We start from the raw sequence: 16,016 nt of genomic DNA on the forward strand, positions 1-16,016 counted from the left end.
CTGTCTGTTACACTAACCATTTTACCTGTTTTTACATGGATCGTAATAACTGAGTAAGTTCTGGAGTAGTGTGGAATCTGCTAGTTGGCTCCACACTAAACCAGCCACCAGAGTCAAAAAAAAAAGGATCAGTCAGTAGGACTGACAAAACTTCTATATTTATTGTAAATCTCGCCCAGTTACTAATATCTGGACAAATTCTTATCAGGATGAAAAGATAAGGGACATGTTATATGTATGTGACTTTGCCATTTATCCTTCCTAATTCAGTACCATCAGTACCATGTGTCCACTCCTATGCTGATACGAGTATTACTTTTTGAAAATATCTATTTGCAGCAAACTTTACGGGTACAATATGCAATTATTTTTCGATTAATTGTTATAACCTACAGTTGAGGCTATGCTACACTTTTTGGATCTTTGTATTTTTTTAAAACCCTGTGTACAGTCATGGTGGCAGTGTCAACAGATACATTTCCCAGAGCTATCTTTATATTTAAATCTGTGGTGCCACTAGATAATGTATTAATTATGTGTTATCTTTTTCAAATTATAATTATATTTATTTTGAAATTCAATTTTTTAAAATTTTATGCCAATGCTGCAGTCAAGACCATTAGGGTCATATGTGTTCAGAAAATGTGAAGAACACAAAACTGTAACTTTATTTACCAAAATTACATTTAAACTCAGAAAGAAAAAAAGTCACATCATTTGGTAGTTGTCTTTCTCCTTCTCTGTCTCCCTCTCTCTGTCCCTTTCTGCAGGTGTCCCCAGGCTTTAAAGCTGTGTTTTCCAGCGTGCAGCTACTGATCCTACCAACCCGCCTGATGTTTTGTTGTTGCTTTTGTTGCTCTTTTCTTTTATCTCTCCACTTTCCACTCACCCCAACTGGTCAAGGCAGATGGCCGTCCACCCTGAGCCTGGTTCTGCTGGAGGTTTCTTCTGTTAAAGGGAGTTTTTCCTGGTGCTATATAAATAAAGTTGAATTGAAACTAACTGCACTTATATAGCACTTTTGTACCTATTGGCACTCAAAGCGCTTTACACTGAATCTTATTCACCCATTCACACTCACACACTGATCAGGGAGCTGCTATGCAGCTGGCCAACACTCACCAGGAGCAACTAAGTAGGGGTTCAATGTCTTGCTCACTTCGACATGTGACTCGAGGAGGTGGGGATTGAACCAACAACTGTGAGATTGGTGGACAACCGCTCTACCTTCCTGCATTCTGATTAAATATGAAATAATAATATTAAAATAATTAATATTAAAAATTAAATATCTACACTCAAGCAATTCAAAACTAATGGAAAAATAAAAATGAAACACAGAGTTGACCTTACAGTCAAATTTAAAGACTTTAAAATCAAGTTTCTAATGTAAGTGTTTAGGAAACAAAAGCACTACTTAGGGGTAAGGTACAGTGGTTTTGTCTAACTATTAAGACACTGCACACTTTTCTGTAATAATCCAAGTCTTGGATCTTGTATAGAGATTTGAAAAGTGAGCTGAGTATAGGCAGCGTCAAAATAAAGTATGTGTAACTATCTAAAAAACAAATTTGTCATGTAGTGACTTTGAGCCTGTTGAGAACAGCATAATTAAACATTCTGTATGGCCCAGCGACACTGTCACCTCTCCTGTCTACCTGCCTTTCTAAACAATATATGGAAATGTATTTTTGAGTTGGTTGCCCCTGGCCTACTTCTCTATTCTCTCTCCTTTTAAATCCGCTTTCTTCATCCTTTCCTTTCTCTGCTCTCTCTTTCCATCTTCCACTTCATTCATCCGTGTAGTGCTTGTGTGTCATTACATGAACACAACCATGGACTCGTGTGTGTGTGTTTGAGACAGACAGACAGAGTGATGAAATGGGCATGTGCAGTGAACAGCAAATGTAACAGCACCTCGGGACAGGACATACACATTCATTCAGCCATATCAGTAACACACACAGGCACACATACAGTTATTGCTACACAACTTCATTTGTAGGAAACAAAACTGTAAAATAAAATATCATAAAATGTCATATGTAGTTTGAGATTTCTCCATACAAATATCACGCTATTTCATGAATTTAATTAGGCTTTAACATTTAAAATTTAAATTTACCAGGCTTGTACATTTTTTTAATTCAAATTCAAGTTTTTAAACCCTAACCCTGGTACAGATTTCAGCTCTATAGGAGCACAGGGAGTGCTGGCAAATGAACACTGTTAAATGTTTACCTCATATGTAGATTTCAAATAATATAAATGAATCAGATGTTTTTTAATGATGATTATTCATTTTTTCAAGCAAAACATTCTTTATGTATGTCTTGAAGTCTTTTGATTTGCAATGAGTTGAGTTAATATAATTCCACAAGTTCACTCAGTTAAAATGTAGGAAGTTTTTCAATAAACTAAACTAACCTAGTTGTAGTCCTCCCAGCATGCATAGCAAAAAAATGCAATGTTTTGCAATTCAAACATGGTGAAAACATTATGTGTTTTTAGTCCTTTTTTTAGTCCTAGTTGGAGCAACCTCAGTCTGTGTGTTGATGTTGGTACAAAATGACTATAAAAGCTGCAGCTGTAAGTTAAGCTTTAGAATGAAGAACCAACTCTCTGAATTGAAGAACCTAAACTGTCTACTGCAGCCAGTTAAGATTCTGTCAATACAACTTGGCCTGTGAAGTTTTAATGACTTAAATCGCAGCTAATTTCTACACAATTGTTTGACAAGTCAAGTGATTTAGGATAAGAATGTATGTTTATCATCCAGCTACAGAAATTTTCTAAAGCACACATTGTTGAAATAAAAATGTGTTAATTATTAGTATTACACTTATATAAAACTAGAAGCTCCACTTTACTCTTTTAATTAAATTCATTTATTTATTTTTAGAGCATGACTTAAATGTTGACTTAAAAATGCTAAGAGAGAAACAAAAAGTTCAAATGCCTCGTTTAGCAAATAGAAAGTACATTTTATGGCATCAGGGGGAACAATCAGCCCAGTAAATATTACAGTATGTGCCTACAAACTTACAATTCTAAAAACTATTTCTTCATGCAAATAGTGCTATAATTTTCAAATGTGTTTTTCCTACCACCCAGGAGCGTACTGGTTGAAGCATAGTTAATGCATCAACATGACATAAATCTAAACTAGTTTTCATTACATTTAATTAAGCTTAGCCTTTTAATATTGTTAAAATGGCAGTGTGGCATATACAGTGTGTGATGTGTTGTTGTGACGTTGCCTGAAAAAACATCAAGCAGCAGCCACCTCACAACCTTGGAAACTCAAATGAGAATATACATACATTTCCCAAGTGAACACCCCTTAAGCTAGTGTGCCTAATTTTTTTTAGTTTAGTTTTGTTTTGTTTTTTTGCTATAGCTACATGACAGCATTTAAACATATAATCAGTCCACTATATCCCTCTACAGGAACAATCCTGGATCTTCGGAGCTGTAGGATTTTCAAACTTAATAATTACAAAGAAGTAATTCTGCAAGTAGTGATGCTATCATAACGATAATTCAGCAATTTATGTCCACAATTTAATTTTAGAAATGGTATTTTCTAAACCAAATTACAAAAACCCTTTTTTCAACTTTTACCATCACACAACTGGAGAACTTTTGTCTGTGTCTTGCACACCATAGTGTACTGAGTGACTACACCTCATTTACACTAAAAAAGGCTGGCATTTTTCACTGATTGAGGGATCTGTGACTGGTAGTGTGACAGCGTGGTTAGGAGTCATGGCTTCAAAATGTCTAACAAGAGATAACCCTCTACTAAAGAACAGTTGAGATGGTGGTTACAGAAGGCTGCTGTAAACATCTAATGTAGACAGGTGCCTGACCCTAAAACATTAGGGTATTTTGATGATTGAATGTAATGTATAATTGAATATTATCTGCATAGAGGTAAAACATATGTTTAAAACCTATTATGTAGGAGTATGAATGCTGCAAACAAATGGGATCGAATAAAACTAGGTAGTACTTTACACATATGAGGTGCCCAGGAAGAGGCGTGGGTACCAATTGAGACTGTTGTAAAATTACTTCAATGAGACTCACTCACTGCGTAACTGATAAATTCAGTTGCAGTTCAATGTCATTTAGAAGCCAAATTAGAACTTCCCAAAAAATAAACCAAAGAAAAACAAAAAACAAAAAAAATACCAATAGAGCAAGTGCTGGGGGACAGTGCCAGGTCAAGGGCGGGTGACTGCCTACCTCCCTATTGTTTGGAGTAAATGGAGAGAGAAGAAAAAAGCAACTGGAAGCAGAGACAAATACTTAAGTTATTAAAAGTATTGTGTCATACAGATAGTTGTACAGTTTTCAATACAAGCAGGTTAAAAATAAGCAGGTACACAACCAGATATTAGTTAACTATTAAAAATTGTAAGCACACAAGCACACACCCACTAGAATTTTAAAACAGGATGACAGCAAACTGTCAGTGGGAGACGATGATGGAAGGAAGGAATGAGATGAGATTTCCCAGAGTGTTGGCTGCAAGAGGTAGGAGAGGAGAGTGAAGTGAGGCTGGCATTTTATCCAAAACTAAAGAGAGAAAATTATGCAGTCCTTACTTGAGAAAACAGGCCAGCAAACACAACTTTAGAATTCTATTTAATATTATGGGTAACATTAGAGGAGGAAGCAGCTCTGACAATATGGCCCATACTGGTGAAATATAATAGATAGAGAGAACAAACTAGCAGTTCAGTGGCTTTTTACAGATGCTGACATTGTCAGACTTATCAGGGTAAAAGTTGATGTGCTAACAATACGTAGTCTGGATAGCTTGAGGATAGAGGAGAAAAAAGTGTTAAATTTGTTTAGAAAAGAGCTGCCACATAGTTTTACTCCAAACATAATTATGTTGATCTGTACCATAATTAGGTAATAACACAACTCATAGTTGAAAATATGCAAGTAATGATGGTGTGACAAGTATAAAGAATCACTGCATGTTCAGCAAATGTAACCTCACACATAAACATCTCTTATAGGACACAGACCTACAAATACAGTATCTGTTCACAGGATTCAGACAGAAGTATTCAATATACAGGGAAAGTAATTTAGAGTATGGATGAGGGTGCACATTTCTTTCTGAACCCAACCTATGCCCAAGAGTGTGTTTGAGTGTGGTCATGTTCCAACTAGACCTGAGCCCAGTGTATTTAAGTTTGTGTTTTGGTAGTATGGCTTGTGGTCCCACACGGTTGATTCTGAGGAAGCCTACAGGTCAACACAAACAAAAAACAGGTCAGACAAAATTTGAGCTATCTATTTATTTTATCATATCTATCATATTTTGAGGAATATGCAAGCAAATCCTCTCGTTTTTTCACTGGATTATATTTGCATTGCCCTGCTGGTGGTGTTGCGTGAGGAATTCAGCGTGAAAGTAGAAATTTGGTGTAAATATTGCAATGTTGAATTACTTAGATTTGCCAGCTAAAATTAGTTGTTATAGTTACAGTAACTTTTAATTATCGTGGACTGCTGTCACATGTTGAAGTGTCCTTGAGTAAGACACTGAACCCCAAATTAGTTGCTCCCAGTGAGCGTCGGCCAGCTGCATAGCAGCTCCTGTGTAAATGGTAAATGTTCTGCACTTATATAGCACTTTTCTACATATTGGGACTCAAAGCTTTATCCTGCTTCTTATTCACCCATTCACACTCACAATCACACACACACTCATACACCAGTGGGGGAGCTGCTATGCAGCTGGCCAACACTCACCGGCTAAGTTGGGGTTCAGTGTCTTGCTCAAGGACACTTTAACATGTGACCAGAGGAGCCAGGGATTGAACCAAGAACTGTGAGATTGGTGGAGGTTGGTGGTTATTCTGTAAAGTGCCCTGAGATGACTTTGTTGTGAATTGGCGCTATATGAATAAAGTTGAATTGAATTGAATTGAATTGGACAACCGCTTTACCTTCCTGCGGTGCGGAAGAGATTGTGCAAACTCTTGCGTGAGCGTGAGTTTGGTAGCTCATTTCACCATCGTAGGATCACTGTGCTGAAGAGTTTTGCTTGGTTGGGACCACTAGACGTTGTTCATTGGCAGGGGTCAGTGGTATTAAACCCACCACACTGGTCAATTAGTGTTTCACAAACTCCCGATTATGCAAAAGAGACAGCGACTCTATCTGCAAAAGTGCACATGTATTAAAATTTGGTCAATAAAAAGGGAGGAGCCCGTGGCATTGGCAATAGAAGAGATGTAATTAATTTAGCATAGCATTTATCATTTCTCAATATTCTGTAATTCTTCATAGTTTTGTGGCCAACTGGACCTAGACTGCACCAAGAAGATTAATATTCTCTATTGAACCTGCACTACATTGTCAGTTGAACTGGAGCATAGCTGGACATCTACATTCCCCCCCCCCCCCCCCCCCCAGCTTTGTCTCCTCAAACACATCTGGTTTCAGACACTGTCTCACACTGACTGAGGTAGAATGTAGCTCCAATAAATAACAAGTCACAACATGACACAGACAGAGCCACAGGTCACATTATGCATTATTAGAGATGTATAATAACAAGTTTTATTATTGTTATTGTGAATATGCTTCACTCTCACAGCTCTTGGTTAAGTGAGAGCAAAATTAAATATTTCAAATTAAATAAGTTTTGGGAGTTAAACTCAGGTCTCCTGTACAACCGTCCTCGACAATAATATGTTCACCACCTGATTTAACCACATTGCTTCCCTTTTGATTTGTTAAATATAGTGCTTCATTCATTCATTCATTTATACATACAACAAATCAATTACTGCTGATTTTACACAACAGTATTCATATACTACACAGAAGCAGGGGCAACATGGCGTGTACACAATTAAAGATTGTGTGCATAATGAAGCCAGTCTTTTACACACTCCTGTGATAGACTATTGAGTTCTTTGTAATAACAAAAACATGTATATGTTCCAATAAATCAAGAAATAATTGAAGGGGGAATAAAATTCACCCTTTTAATGAGCACTGTTGTCTGGAAACACACACACATGCACACGCACACAGACACAGAATCCCTGAAGGCCTTCAGATGTATTCAAAATGTCTTACACGGCTTGACTATATATAGCTTCAAAGACCCAGATTCCCTATGTAGGCAAGACGCGCACACACACACACACACAATGCTCTGGCATAACATGCCAACACATTAGCTGGAACGTTGCAATCTGAAGACAAAAGCTTTCTCTCTGTCATACACACATACACACACACATTCTCTCACAGAATGTAGCGAGGGATGAAAGAGGTGGTAGAAGAAATGAGACCAATGGTGGAAAGTTGCTTAATGACAAATTTTCAGATTGCAGAAGCCATTTTCTCTACCCGTCATTTAGCTCTTTTATCCTCGAGCGCTGTTAAAATATTCTTCTGCTTTAAGCTTTTGCTCAGTCACATTTTGATTTCTTCTTACTTGCTCCTTTGAATTTTTTATTCTCTCTCTCTCTCTGTTTTCCAGATGCAACGGGAGAAGGCTCACATTGCTGATGTGATCTAAAACTGGGTCATAAAAACACATGGCAGACTCACCAAATTCACACGCTTTGACTGCAAACACTGCATAATGAAAAATCTAAAGTTAAATTCATACCAAGGGGGAAGCAAATGTGCTGTTTAGAGCAGGATATAAAATACATTTGTATTTATTTAGTGTGTTGCTTGTGTGCGTGATAAGAAGTTGTTGTTGTTGTATTATACATTATCATCATGTATCTATGCATCGGTACATAATGTCAGCTGGCACATTTAAGACCCTGCTCTTACAAAAGTGCACATGTAAAATTTGTTTAAATTAGCTTTGTAAAATAGTTACAAACAATGTTCCATTCATTTCTAGAAGCTGTGATTCCATTTATTTCCGGGAAACTGAAAAAGTCTTATGTCACCTGTGCCTCACTATCTCTGCCACAGAGGTGGAACGTTCATAGTTGTTAATTGGCAAACAATTCCTTTACTGTAATTGAAAGAAGAGGCTGAACCACATTCCTTCACACCTCTCTTGTCCAGCCTCTCCTCTTTTTTTTTATCAACTATTCCATCCCATTCTTGCAATTACTGCACTTTTCATCATGGCTCTTCTCATTTTTTATATATTTCTTTCCTCATTGTCCTTCTCTTGGTGGTGGTCTTGCAGGCTCCCACTACCATCCTAACTCCAAATACCACCAGAGGGCTAAAGACACTTCACTGGGACAGGCTCAGATCATCCTGAGTATACACCAAAAGTTTATTATTGAATTATGTTCATTGCATATTCCTGTGGCAATGTATTGTGTAACTGAAGTATGGCTGGGTTACGTAATGTTTTTGTTCACCCAGTGTCTTGTTTTGTTGCCTGATACTGTTTATCATGAAATATTGAAAAAGCAGCCCAGTGGCAGCAGTGAAACTGCACCTCTTTGCTGCCAGGCAACAAAATGGACACTGCCGCTTCTTACAGTGGCACCAAAATGGCAGTTGACGTTGCACATTTTTCCCTGTAAACAGTCAAAATCTTTTAATTACAATTGTGCAAACATAGCAGATTATCTGACAATGATGGATGGATTATGTTTAGGAACAAAATAAATTATGTTTTATAAAATATTGTGGTTTGGCTTAAAGTACTTTTCTAACATTACTTAAAAAACAATCAAATAGTTACAATGACAACACAAAGTCATTTGACTGACTGAGACTTCAGTCTGTTTTGTTGAACAAAACTCCCATCTCAATGTGCTCCCTTCACATGTTTGTACCTCTAAAAACTTTGTTTACCGCAGCCACCAGACATCACCCGACTGTTTTATGTTTTATGTGTTAACTGGTGAAGGAGCACAAAACTGCTGCGGCATGTTTAAATGGAGCCTCAGACAGAGGAGATTGTGCTGTCACTCAGAACAATTATTTACTAATTCACTAAAATTACAGTGTCAACTGTGTTAATTGGGGCTTATTTCATTCCATGAATATATTCACAAGCTAAAACCCATGCTGAGAACTGTAAAGATCAAACTATAAACACAAATCTTACTCATACCACAGTTCTAAATATCCAGCATGTGGCACCAAAGGGAATAAAACAGCAAGAAACCTAATGCACACACACAAAACCCTTTCACTACATCATACAGACATGCACACATGCATCCACAGCAATCGTATTACAAAACACTCTATACAAAACACTTTACTTGCATATATAGCACAGATATCCATGTGTGTGTCTTTGTGTTTATGCAAACAATAGAAAAAGGTCATAATAAAACAGCATAAACTTAGGAAATCAAACATTGAATAGAAAAAAAAAATATAATAGCATGTGTTCAATATGTTAAAGTTATTTAGGAATTAAGATCAATTCAAGGCCTTTATTGTTTATTCCATAATGTTTATTAGGTTATTGCAAGCACTTAGAAAAAGGAGATTTCTTGATTCAACTACACAGGATTAACTACACTCTATATAAGTAACATCGCCTCTTTTTTTACGCTGTCATTTCCAGCAGCACAAGCTCTCGTTCATTCATCCACACTCCATTACTGCAACAGCACATTCCACATCCACGCTAAAATCTGTCTGGTTGCCTACAAGGCCTTCGGTAATGTAACTTAGTCCTTTAAATTATTAATTGTTCAAAATTAAATGTTTAGTTTTAGTTTTTTCCCCTTTATGTCATTCAAGAGTTTTGAAAAGTGATTGCAATCTAAATATTAACTATAATAATGTTTTTATTTTATTTATTTAATTTTAAACATTTTTTTTACGAAAAAAAATTATTTCATAATTTGTCAAATGAAAAATTACTGTTTCATACATAGCCTCTGTGTGCTTGCTGTTGTCCCTGCACTAACTTCCTTTTGTTCAGGTGTTTTCACTCGGACAGAGTCTCTATAAAAGTCTGACACTATATGGAACAAACACCATTATGCATCATGGATGCATAAAGGTGTAGCGCCATCTACTGGGACTCATCAAAGCTGATGATTGATCTGTGGGTGGTGTTCTGATCTAGAATCAGGCCAGTGTAGAGCAGCAGCAGCATCCTGCAGGATGTAAACATTGCACCTCAGCATGGTTCTAGTCTACAGCCACTCTATTTAAAGAAAATGGTAAATGGTAAATGGTCTGCACTTATATAGCGCTTTTCTACCTATTGGCACTCAAAGCGCTTTACACTGCTTCTTATTTACCCATTCACACTCACAATCACACACACATTCATACACCGATGGGGGAGCTGCTATGCAGCTGGCCAACACTCACCAGGAGCAACTAAGTTGGGGTTCAGTGTCTTGCTCAAGGACACTTCGACATGTGACTGGAGGAGCCGGGGATTGAACCAACAACTGTGAGATTGGTGTACAACCGCTCTACCTTCCTGCGCCACAGTCGAAACAATTTATATACACACAGGCACAAACTGTACCTAGTTAAAGTAAAGATTCACATCGCATACAGGAGATATATTTAAAAGATAGATGTGTGTTCATGACTATCAATTTAAAATAATTAAAAAGAAAAGAAAAAATAAAGACTTGGAGCAGAAAAATTATCATGTGCTGATCATCGCAGGTACTGCTCTGTAGAGCAGAGTGAATAATATGATGCTACAGTAGTTCACACAATCTTAATGCAACAGAATTTTGGGAATATTAAGACAATTTATAACTTTTAATGCTGCCATGAACAAGCCTGATCTTACAGGGAGTCCATGTTCACACTGAAAAAACTCACATGTATATGAAAACAAAGAGCAGTGTGGACTGTATTTATGGATACCAATACTGAAATGTGATCAATAGATCACAGTCACAATGATACAGTTATATAAATATATGATCATTCCATTTGTGTGCAGATAATATAGGCCAACTTGCACCTTGCACCTTTTGAATTAAGCTAATTTCTGATGGAACGAAAAGAAAAATCAGAATGGCAGGAGAAGTGTGATTTTAATTGTGATCAACTGTTATGTTCATTCCCCAACACAGCAAATAATTCTAAATTAATAAAGTAAGGTTGAAGGTTGCAGTGTGTTAATGAAAAAATGTACAGAGTTGAAAGAAAAAAAAGTAGGATTGTGCATTTTAAAACATGACATTAAAAAAGGCAAAAAATATTTTAGCATTGGCAGCTGCTGACTTCCATACATCAACAGTAACAACTCAAATCTCTAACCACAAATTTAACCATAAAATCATCTCACCTAACAACATCCCTTGGCCCAGCACCTTAACACCACTCAACAACACAACTCCAGCCACCACAAAAAAATCTGCTGACTGAACAACATTTTACACTGAATAAAATTATTTATGTTGTTTCACTTTTTAAAATGTTTGTATGTATTGCAAGAAAACGATTTAATTGGAGATCAGGTGAGCAAAACACATTATCAAATTTTGAATTCACACATTGCAATTTCAAAAAATATGTTTTTAATTTAAATTTAGTTCAGCATATTGATAATATGTCGTATAATCCAAACAATTCACAAAAAAGAATCCTTAATGTAGCACAAACATTTTTACTGATTTACTAAAAATGAGTGGAAAATAAGAGAATGCATCTCTAAAGTGAAATATAATAATAACTAATAAGTTGTAATTATCAATTTGATGTGGCAGTTAAATGAAAACAATTTTTTATTATGCAATTTTTAGAGAAAAGAAAAAAAATTGTCTTGTTTTTCCTCAAAAAAATAATCTACCCAGCACACAAAATTTAACCTTGTACTAAACATTGCGTTTTTGTGGGATATAAAGTGATATACTGGTATAAACTGATATAGAGCAGGAGGGTACTGATTTATTGCGAACAAACACATGTAAACACCACTGAATTATCTCTGGAAGTTCTCACTTTCGCGTGATTCATTGTTGAATAACAAGACCCAGCACTAACTGTACACAGGACAAGCAGGACAGATGCTTCTCAAACTGGAACTATGTATTTACGCATACTATATATCCACAGACTCTTTCTGTTATTTTAGTACAAGGATGCAGTTATTCTGTTCGACTCGACTTTCCCTACCCACCACCAGCAGCAGCATCAGCAGCAGATGATGATGGCATGTATACACAATGTAAATTACTATTGACAAATATCCACACACTCACCTGCTGTAAATACATGAAGGTGAGGGCAGCGCAGGACAACTGAGGACAGGCATCCACATTGGGTAACGCAACGCATGTTCCTCCAGGATGCTGCATGTTCCCTCCTCTAGCTGACAACACAAACCTCCTCAACCCCGGCAATACACAAACCCTGATCTGAGCGACGAGGTAGAGCAAGCAGCCGGATGAGTAGAGTGAAAGAGAAGGAAAGGAAGAAAGGAAAAAGAAAGAGTAAGAAGGAATGGAATAAAGAAAGAAAGCAAAAGAATGATTGGTAGAGAGTGAGCAGAGAGATGAAACCTCAAAGGAAGCAGCAGCCGGTCCCATACAATGGAGACACGAGTGTTTTCAGCTCGCAAGAAGGTGGGACGAGCGCTGGCAGAGAGAGAGAGTCCTACTGCAGTTTGTGTGAGTCAGTGTGTGTGTGTGTGTGTGTGTGTGTGTGTGTGAAAGAGTGTCTGTGTGTGTGTGTGTGCATGTGTGGATGCGTGTGTGTGGAGACAAGCCAGCAGTGAGTGAGACTGTGATCACTGGAGCGTGAGAGAGGCAGAAAATTGTCTCTGTATGTGTGTGTGTTTGTAATGTGGTGTGTGTGTAAAAGAGAGAGCGTGAGAGTGTCCAGCTGCATGTATGTATATTTGTGCATGTTTTTTTCCTGCAGAGAAAGCTGAAACCCCCACCCTTTCATTCTCTTGATGAATTGAAGTTCTCTGACATGTGTTACTGGAGGCGATGGTGGATGCTGACTGCAGCAACAATACGAGCCTCCCTCTCTCTCCAATCCAGAGGCTCAATCATTGTGGACCAATCAGATAAGAACAGATTTAGAATTTAAATGTTGTGGATTGTTGTTGTTGCTGAGGTCATTGAAAAAGAAGTCAGCTTCTAAGTAAAATATTTTTTTTTCAATAGTGCAATATTCCTAATAATGTTTAACTAAAATACTAATTACATCTAAGTGTAATTAGATTTCCTATCAGCAGCTTTATTTCTGTGTATTTCTGTGTGAGTGTGTACGAGAGACAATATGCTAGACAGAGCTGAAATCTGAGCTTGCATCGTTTACTTATCCCTTTGGATAACTTTGGATTTTGTACTGCTGGCATGACAAAAAGTATTACACAGTAAACTGCTGAGCTTCGTTCCTTTGTAACTTGAAAAGCTTTTGTCAAATACATTACTTAATGTCACATTTTTTACAGGCACAGTCCTTATTGTGTCTGATCATTTTGTGCCTTGTGATTTTAACGATGAAATTGTAGTAATTAGACTCAATTAAAACAGCTAGCTCTAAGAAAGACTGTTCTGGAATCTAAAATTTAACAGTAAATGTTTAAATTCATTATAAAAGTATGATGCATTTACTTAAAAAAAATTGGTGAGTTCCCTTTTTAACATCTCATAGTAATGATCATTTGTTCATCACAGTTTAGTGCAACCAGTGTGTGTGTGTGTGTGTGTGTGTGTGTGTGAGCGAGCCTGTGCAAGTGTGCATTTAAGACTAAGACTGAATTTAAGGAAATTGGATTGTTCGTGAACTCAATTGTGGACTTGATCAGGACTTTGGATTTGTTTAATTGGATCTGTGCACTCTGAACTTGCTCTGTAACGTTGCTCACTCTCCTGTTAGTTATCACTGTGATAGCCTTGGTTCTCTGCTCAAGCCTCTTTGCTCTGTCAGCCTAACTACGTTTTACTTCCTGGGTTTGGTCATTTTGTCCCTCTCTGCCATCTTCTCTCCCTTTAGACTTAACTCCCAGACTCCACACCAATTACATCAACATTTCTCTCCAGTTATATCTCATTAACTGGTAAGCACACACTACAGTATCCAAGAAAATAGTCTTGCTAAACATTTCTCTACCTGACATTTTTTTACAGGCACACTTTTGCTCCCAGAGCCTCTCAGTTCATATCTTGCACCAACCAACCTATCTGGCAGCCCCACCAACCCCAACTACAGATCTTTTACCAACAAAGTTCTTACTATTTTCCTCACACTAGCTAGATGATCAAATGTTGCATATTGTAGCTTTTATAGATTGAACTATTATCTCATGATCTGCCTGACCTGTGTTATTTGGAGTCTGTTTGCTTTGAGGTTTGAGGTTTGGTTTTTTTTTCATTCTGTTTCCTTTCTATTGTTGGTCTGTGGTCGTAATATATGTTTGGTAGTCTTGTTTACTATAGTTCAGTGTTTTCTGTTACCTGTCGTGTTTTTTACGTATTCAATTCAATTCAATTCAACTTTATTTATATAGCGCCAATTCACAACAAAGTCATCTCAGGGCACTTTACAGAATAAAGTCAAGATTATAAAGATATATAAAGAGAACCCAACAATTCCCCCTGGAGCAAGCCATAGGCAACAGTGGAGAGGAAAAACTACCTTTAAAGGAAGAAACCTCCAGCAGAACCAGGCTCAGGGTGGACGGCCATCTGCCTCGACCGGTATTACGACGAGCTTCTGTCCTTGAGTTTCTTCCAAAATAAAAACTGTTTATTAGTGTACTCCCTCTCACAGTCTCTTCACTGGGGTTTGCCTCCATACAAACTTGACAGTTCCTGCACAACTGTATTACAGTCAGATCAGAAAGATTGTTTTGCTCATGTTGGGACTAAAGTTAAACTTCCATTACCATAAGTCAGACCTTTGTCTGACCTTAAAGTGCTGAGTGTCTAAAACAACCATATCGCATGTAAATACACATGTAGCCACATAATCTCGATGTTCTACTGCAAGATTGGACAGTTTGGCATAAATGTCTATGAACATTTATAATGACACTGCTGTTGTCTATGCCAGACTTTCTCATTCGTGAGGCATTAAAAAGGGTTGCTTCTGTAATGTAAAAGTAAGTAGAAATGCCGGCGCTTCAAAATGTGACTCCAAAATCGATGACATAGAAAAAGATTGAAAGGTGTCACAGGAAATTTCCAAGGGAGACTGGGGTTCAACTCTGGTCCAAGATGATGTTCGCTTTATTGATGATTGTTACAGAATTTGGCGCACATGGTTACTATATTGTGCCGTTTTCACTTATTGTAGTGTTTTGTTTCTATGTAATTTGTCTTCTAACTTAACCTTAAAGTCGGAAGTGTTTGTGCCTAACCCTAACCGTAGTTCCATACCTCTTTTTGTGAAGCTTCTGGAGCGTCCAATATGGACGCCAAAGTGCGCTGCCAGCTTCAATACCAGATGCAGTTCCCAGGGTTTGAAATAGTAAAGCCAAAGGGTACCCATGCCATCAATATGATAAACCATACAGATGTACAAAGCAGCACAATGTGACAACTTAGGAAGCATCAATATCCCATACTGTGGGATAAGAACATGTTGTGTATGATTATATGCTGCGGTCTCTTGTGGGGGAATACAGTAAATTTAGTCATATAGATAGATAATTAGCAAACAGGGATATTGTGGACATGTTATGGCTTCAGAACTGACATTAACAGATAACCTAAAAAGGGACAAGAATGATGACTGTCAACTGCGTGCACCTGGTTTCTTCATTCATGTTTTTTAATCAGCCAAAAAAGACCCATGTCACACCACTCTTCAGATCTCTACACTGGCTTCCTGTAGCTGGTCGCATCAGGTTCAAAGCTCTGTCTCTTTCTCACAGGGTGGTTAATTCGACAGCTCCCGCTTACCTCAACTCACTCATTCATGTCTACAATCCTTACCGCCCGCTGCGGTCTGCCAACGAACGACGTCTGGTGGTCCCAGCACCGCACAGAAGACACCAAGCAAAACTTTTTAGCGCAATAATGCCACGATGGTGGAACGAGCTACCAAACTCTGCACGCTCAGCCGACGCTCTCCCAATATTCAAAAAATTG

The 16,016-nt window shown here is 37.5% G+C and overlaps 1 protein-coding gene across 24 annotated transcripts in view; it reads right to left on the reverse strand.

Moving 5' to 3' along the window:
- rbfox1 (RNA binding fox-1 homolog 1) overlaps positions 1-16,016 on the reverse strand; it is a 334,608-nt gene that overhangs the window by 128,723 nt on the left and 189,869 nt on the right. For 3 of the 24 annotated variants that reach the window (XM_067488482.1, XM_067488495.1, XM_067488470.1), the window contains exon 1: positions 12,171-12,302. The exons of 19 other annotated variants lie outside the window; for them this stretch is intronic. In XM_067488482.1, the coding sequence (XP_067344583.1) occupies positions 12,171-12,266 (96 nt within the window). In that variant the 5' untranslated portion in view covers positions 12,267-12,302. Of the gene's footprint in view, positions 1-12,170; positions 12,330-16,016 lie in introns of those variants that run through there. 2 more of the 24 variants (XM_067488494.1, XM_067488493.1) reach the window with 2 other exon arrangements.

This window comes from Channa argus, chromosome 20 (genome assembly GCF_033026475.1).
Source record: "Channa argus isolate prfri chromosome 20, Channa argus male v1.0, whole genome shotgun sequence".
NCBI classification, from domain to species: domain Eukaryota; kingdom Metazoa; phylum Chordata; class Actinopteri; order Anabantiformes; family Channidae; genus Channa; species Channa argus.